The sequence below is a fragment of the Nannospalax galili genome, unplaced genomic scaffold, assembly GCF_000622305.1.
Source record: "Nannospalax galili isolate Female #2095 unplaced genomic scaffold, S.galili_v1.0 scaffold146, whole genome shotgun sequence".
In the NCBI taxonomy this organism is placed as follows: domain Eukaryota; kingdom Metazoa; phylum Chordata; class Mammalia; order Rodentia; family Spalacidae; genus Nannospalax; species Nannospalax galili.
The window spans coordinates 8054846-8062006 of NW_008357929.1; the positions used below are offsets into that span (position 1 = coordinate 8054846).

The window sequence follows — 7161 nt, forward strand, 5'->3', positions numbered from 1 at the left end:
CCCCCCGCCAATTTGGCTAAGGCTGGCCAGCCAATAAGCTCCAGGGATCCACCTACCTCCACCTCCCCAGCCCTGGGACTACAAGTGTGTGCTAGCATGGCCAGCTTTTTAAATGTGGGTTCTGGGAGTCAACTCAGGTCCTCATGCTTGTATGGCAGGCATTTTAACAAACGACCTATCACCTCAACCCCCAAATGAAAACTTAGTATTTTCCTGTCACCATTCCTCAGCATGAAGTATCAAATTAGTAAATCTTTGGAATGGATTGTGTTTGATTTTAAAAATTGTTGAATTGATGACTTCGAGTTTCATTTAAAAAAAAATCATCAAATAAATTTTAACTTGGATTAGGACAGGATTTTCAACAATTTCTGAAATGACCCTAAACAAACTACCATTTTGTATTCTACATAGCGTTCTCTACATTTATAATAAGAAGATCAAAATATTAATAAATCCTACCAATGTTGAAGATGTACTATATCCCACAATATCAAATGTTCAGCCACATTTTATTTGGTTAGTTTTTTAAAAAATATTATTTTTATGTGTATGAGTGTATTGCTTTCATGTATGTAAGTGTGCCTATTTCATGTAATGCTTATGGAGGTCAAACAAAGACATCAGATCCCCTGGAACTAGAGTTAGGATGGTTGTTAGCCACCATATGGGTGCTGGGAACTGAATCCTGATCCTCTGCAAGAGGAGCCAGCACTTTTAATTGCTGAGCTGTCTCTGCAGCCTCAATTTATTTATTTATTTTGTTGATACTAGGATTGAACTGGGAATTGAACCTAAGGCCTCAGGCAAGCACTCTACCACTGGGATGCACCCCCAGCAATATCTAATTTTTTATGTAAAAAGAACCAAGTACATCCATTTCATTAGTATAAAATTTTTCTTTAGTCTTTAGTAAGTGGTAAAATTCTAACTACCAAAGAATTGCTTTAAAATAAATTTTATGATTTACTAAGAGTAAATGTTTGGTTTGTATGTCAATTTATACCTATATACCCAGGGTTGTGTAAAATTTCTTAGGTAAAAGGGGCTACAAGTGAAAAACAAGTGTAAAAAGCCCTGCTCCAGATAAGCAAAAGTCCTGGGATTCTGAGTTTTGAGCTAATGGGTAGAGAAGAAAAAAACTATGGTACAAAGATATGGACAAAAGGATTTTAAAATTGTTTAAATTTATTTTTTGTGTATGTATATAGTTGTGTGTGCATGTGTATATGTGCATCATGGCATGCAAGTGGAGGTCAGAAGACAACCTGCAGGAGTCAGTTCTTTCCTTCCACCATGTGGGTCCTGGGAACCAAACTCAGTTAATTCAGCTTGGCAGCAGGTGCCTTAATACTAGTCATCTTGCCAGCCCCAGAAAAAGGTGTTTTTTGTTTGTTGGCTGGTTGGTTGGGTTTTTTTGAGAAGAGCAGTAGCAATGGAAACAGAAGAGGTGGGAACAGTGGGAGGACAAATGGGCATCTATAGCTCATCCTTCCTTTCCTCCAGAAAAGGAAAAAAAGACTATACTCAATGGGCAGTACTGGCCAGATCTATTCTGGAGCCCGAATTCCACCCTTGGAACTCCTCCTCCCTGTCGAGCTTGTACCTGCCATGTTCCAGTCTCTTCAGGTAGAACAGTAGGTCCTCTGCAGGTAGAGCACCCCAGCCCCGAGCATGGTACAGACGTAACAGCTCAGACACCTCCATCAGCTGCTTTGGGGAGTGGAGCCCATCTGTACCTGGCAGATGAGTTGATATCATTACCCTAAGGCCCCACTTCCAGCCTTCACCCTACCTCCCTAGGGACCTAAAGTGGTATGAAGCATCTCCTTCCCTCTTTCCTTGGCAAACCCTGGCTTGCTTACCTCTCTCTGGAGAGCCAGTGCTGAGACCACTGCCTTGGTAATGGGATGAGGGAAGCTCATGGGCCCGGAAAAGACTGGACGCCATGGCTAAGGGAACTTTAGTTTTATGGACAGGGGGTGGAAGGCGTGGCACTTGAGGGGCTTCCTCCCAAGACGGGACAGTCTGAGAACCTAGAAAAAGATCCAGGAATGGCAATGGGATAAGTCAACATGCAAAATAGGGCTGGGGATATAGTTCAGTTGGCAGACAGGTAGCTCAGAGGCCCTAGGTTTGGGCCCCAGCACACATAAAATTGAGCATGATGATACACACCTATCACCCCAGTGCTCAGAAAGTAGCGGCAGGATTCAGGAGTTCAAGGTCATCCTTGACTACATAGCAAGTTTAAGACCAGCCTGGTAAGGCATGTAAAGTGCTTCAGTTGTTAATGGGGTCAAGAGCCAAGAAGTTCCACTTCCTAGAAGCTCCTAAAACTTCATCCTAGATCACCAACTCCCACTTCTTCCAGACCCAGCCCCAACCTTCTTCAGAGTTGGAACTCACCAGATTTAGCAGGCAACAGGTCAACAGAGGTGTTCTCATTGCTCTGAGGTACTGTCTCCAGCAGCTGGGGAAATAAGACAGAAAGGCTCCCTAGATGACTGGTAAAGAGAGAAACTGGGGAATGAGGGGAAGAGGCTGCTGAAGAAAGGGCTAAGGTCAGTGGTATAAGTTCCAGAAGAGAATTATACTAGAAATAAACTAAGAGCTGGGACTAAGAGCTCATCCTAAAAAGGCAAGGAAGGGGCTGGGGAGATGGCTCAGTGAGTACAGTGCTCGTTGAACAAGCACAAGGACATAAAGATCCCCAGCATCCATGTAAAAACCAGGCACAGTGGTTCCACTTGTAACCTCAGGGGAGGGGAAGAGAAGACAGGAAGATTCTCTAGCCAATTCGTGAACTCCAAGTTCAGTCAACAAGAGACCTTGTTTCAAAAAAATAAGGTAGAGAACAAAACAAATGACATCAACCTCTGCCACTAACACACACACATGCATGGGCATATACACACATGGGCATACACACATGTATACATAAGTGCACACATACACACCTTATACATTTGCACACATACACTGTACATCTACACAAAGACACACATGCACAAGCACATGCATACACAGACACATGCACACACATACAAGCACACACAAACACTACACACACACAAGCACGCAAGCACAAGCGCACGCGCGCGCACACACACACACACACACACACACACACACACACACACAAACACAAATGCAGGCAAGAAAGCCAACCAGGCACAGTGACAAGTGGGAGGCTGAGGCAGGAGGAAAGAGAATTTGAGGCTCTGCCTCAAAAAAAATAAAGGAAAGGTGGCTGGAGAGATGTTCAGCGATTAAGAACACTGGTTGTTCTTGCAGAAGACTCAGGTTTGAATCCCAGCACCCACATGGCAGCTAACAACTGTCTGTAACTCCAGTCCCAGAGGATCCGACAGCCTCGTCTGACCTCTGCGGGCATTGCACAACACGGGTGCACTTACCTATATGCAGGCAATACATGCGTACACATAAAATAAAAAAAAACAATAAATTTTTTTTAAAGTTTAAAAAAATAAAATAAAAGGAAAGAAGCCAGAGTCCTGGATTGAATTCCAACTCAGAAGAAATGAGGGAAAGAGTAGGAAATGAGGTCATAAAGAATAATAGAGGGTGGTCTGGGAAGAATCTCTCTTACCTGCTGCAAAAAATTCTTGAGGCCTTCAAGATGAGAAGCAGGTGGCAGCCCTGGCTTCAGGGAGCCATCTCCAGCAGATCCAGGGTTCTCCTCAGGGAATGGTCGTTCTGCCCTGTGATCAACATCAAAAGCCTCGAGTGCAGAGAAGGGTCCAGCTATAAAATGAGACAGAAAAGCTGGGTATGGTGGGGCATGCCTTTCATCCCAGTACTCAAGAGGCAGAGGCAGAGGCAGGCAGAGCTTTGTGAATTCAAGGCCAGCTTGGCCTACAAATCAAATTCCAGGTCTGCTAGGGCTATACAGTGAGACTCTGTCTCTCTCTCTGTCTCTCTCTCTCTCTGTGTCTGTGTGTGTGTGTGTGTGTGTGTGTGTGTGTGTGTGTGTATCTTTTTTTTTTTTAAAGAAAAAATATGTTCTGGGGATTGGGGATGTAGTTCAACTGGTAGAGTGCTTGCTTAGCATATATAGTGCTGGGTTTGATCCCCAGTATGACACATAACCATGTACTCCTATAATCCTAGCCCTTGAGGATCAAGGTCATTTTTGGCTATATAGTGAGCTTGAGGCCAGCTTGAGTCTAAAAACAAGGATGTGTTCTCCTGCTTCATCAGAACCTGGCCCAGTGTCTTAAAAGTACTACATACTTTAACATTTATCCATACTTTGTTCTTTTTAAAATTATAATTATTGTTGTATGTGTGTGAGTCTGGACTTGCACATGCATATTGTACATGTGGAGGTCAGAGGACAACTTTCAGTAGTGGGTTCTCTTCTTGCACTGTGGAGTCCAGAGGTCAAAGTCAGATCATCAGGCCTGTGAGGCAAGTCCTTTTACACATTCTGCTAAGCCATCTTACCAGACCTCCCCTCCCCCCCCTTTTTTTGAGTCAGGGTCTCAGGTGGGCCAAGCTGGCCTTAAACTTTTTTTTTTTAATTTGTAGGCCTTTAAGATGGCTCAAGCCAGTAAAGGCACTTGCTACCAAGCCTGATGACCCGAGTTTGATCCCCAGAACCCACATGGTAGAAAGAGCAAATCTACTCCTAGGAGTTGTCCTCTAACCTCTATATGTATGCCATGGTGTGCGTGGACCTACATATACACACAAAATAACGTAAAAAATTAAATTATATGTGTGTAGGTACAAGTAGAGCCTGGGGAAGGCATTGGTCTTTTTAGTCCCTTGAGATGGGGCCTCTCATTGAATCTGGAGCCAGGCTTGAGAACCCCAGTGACCCCACAGAGCTGGGGTTACAGGCAGGATGTGACTTCTGTACCCAGCTTTTTATGAGGGTGCTATGATCTAAACTCAAGTCCTGATCCTTATATAGCAAGTGTCTTTACTAGCTGAGCCATCTCTCTAGCCACGTCACTGCTTTTCTCTTTTGGCAGTACTAGGGATTGAACCTGGGGCCGGGTAGGAGAGGCAACACTCTGTGCTGAGTTACAGCCAGCCTTGGCCCTGGCCTCCTATCTTGCTTCCACCTTCAAAGTACCAGACTTACAGTCACAAACCACCACTCCTGACTCTACTCATTAAAAAAAAAAAAATCTGACTTTTTAAACAGGGTCTATGTATCCTGGGCTGGCCTCCAACACACTATGTAGCCAAGTGTAACCTTGAACTCTGATCCTCTTGCTTCTATCTCCTGAGTGCTGGGATTACAGGTGTGTTCATGCAGCGTTATGGATTGAACCTAGGGCTTCACACACTGTAGGCAAGTGCTCCATTATCAATGAACCACATCCTCCACCCACTCTTCATTTTCGTTCTGGTTTCTTTTATTGAGACAAGGTCTCACTACATAGCCCTGGCTGACCTGGAACTCCCTATGTAGACCAGGCTGGCTTTGAACTCACAGAGATCCACCTACTTCTGCCTCCTGAGTACTGGCCTCCATTCTTTATTCTGAATTCACAGAAGACTGTCATGTTTGAATCACTCATCAAAGTCACAGCTGACTAAACCAGGAGAGACTACCCAAAACGTCAGTCAATCTAATGCACAGGTCCAACCCACCATGTGGCTTCTTTAAGTTTGACCTAAGAAACTCTATTAAGTGCCTGGACTAGAGTCAGTGTCCATGGCTGATACATAGATCACATATATAAGCAATCCCATATATAAGCCCAGGTTGTGAGGATCAAGAACCTTAGGTGAGAGAGAATGCCAGTCTTGTAAGAGAAAGGGGCAAATGTGTAGTGTAGGGTAAACAGTCAGGAGAAATGCAGGCCCAGAGAACAAAGAGAAGGGATGCTGTCACTGTTCCTGACTTCAATTTCTAACTCCAGTTCTCAGTAAGTTCAGCTACACTGCACTTCCACAACATCCTCCTCCCTTTATTAATTGGGTTCCTTATTCCATGATTGGTAAGATATCTGGAAATCCAATGTTCAAGTTCCTGTCAGCAGGAAGCTAGGTAAGGGAGCCCATCATTCATGTAAGCAACACCAACGATTTCTGCCCTTGGTTACCTGTAGGTGGAGCCAGGTCAGGTTTGGGATCCAAGGGCTGGAAGGAGTTCTGACTCTGAAAAGAGGGCCCCAACAGGAGGCTAAGATCTGGGGAGGGGCAACAGAGATCAGGAGGCACTCCAGGCAGATCATCCCTCATTTCTCGGCTTTGCTGCATCACAGGTTTCAGGGCCACAGCCATAGGAGGCATAGTCCAGATCCTCCTCTCCTCCTTCTCCAGCTCTGGAGGCCCAGGGCTAGAGGGCTCAGCAGGAGGAGCCTGGCCAAGAGACAAGAAGAAAGCTCAAGGTCCGGTGGGTTCAATGAGATGAGGCTTGGTACAGACACTTAAATATAATAATAAACTAACCAGAACTTCCTTAAAAGGAGCTTGAATAACATCTATCTAATTTCTATCAAATTTTAAACTGATTATCTTTATCTTAAAATTCTATTTCAAGCTCTCTCCAGAATAATTTGATCACACCCTCAACGCCTTGACTCCCCCAACCTCATTCACCCTCCCATCTCCCTTGCCCGTCTCTCCTCCTAGCCTGGGACCTGTCCCATTCCTTGTCTTGGCACCCCAGACACCAGGGGAACCACCACTGCTTCCTGATCCTTTGCATCCAGACCAACCCAGTTCCTTCTGGGGTCCCTAGGAGCCCTCGAGGCCTGGTCCTGCCCTCACCTCCCTCTGCTTCCCTGGGCTGCACAACCCCCCAGCCTCTTTCCTGGACGACAGGGCTGACCTTTCCTCTTCCTGATCCTTTGTATCCAAACTAACCCAGTTCCTCAGTGCAGTCCCCAGGAGCCCTTGGGGCCTCTTCCCGCCCCCATCTCCCTTTGCATCTCTGGGTGGTACAGCCACGAGCTGCCCTAGAGCAGCATGTTTCCTGGGCCCTGCTCCCAGGCCAGACCAACCCCCAAATTCCTGAGGCCAAATCATTCCTGGAGGGATCCAAACCTTAGCAGAAAGCCTGAAAACATCTGATCCTCACCTGAATTGGGCTTCTGTGGGAACTCTTGAAGACAAAAGCAATCCGGCCACTCCAATATAAAATCAAAAGAGAGAACTGGAAGCTTAGACGAACCA

General features: G+C 45.4%; 1 protein-coding gene across 5 annotated transcripts in view; it reads right to left on the minus strand.

The window, feature by feature from the left end:
* Window positions 1-7161, minus strand: part of Cntrob (centrobin, centriole duplication and spindle assembly protein) — a 41046-nt gene that overhangs the window by 1711 nt on the left and 32174 nt on the right. For all 5 annotated transcript variants that reach the window (XM_029557551.1, XM_008855769.3, XM_029557550.1 and 2 more), the window contains 5 exons: window positions 6087-6345; window positions 3614-3768; window positions 2410-2473; window positions 1866-2036; window positions 1607-1739 (listed from right to left, as the gene is read on the minus strand). In XM_029557551.1, coding sequence (XP_029413411.1) covers window positions 1607-1739; window positions 1866-2036; window positions 2410-2473; window positions 3614-3768; window positions 6087-6345 — 782 coding nt within the window. The remainder of the gene's footprint in view (window positions 1-1606; window positions 1740-1865; window positions 2037-2409; window positions 2474-3613; window positions 3769-6086; window positions 6346-7161) is intronic.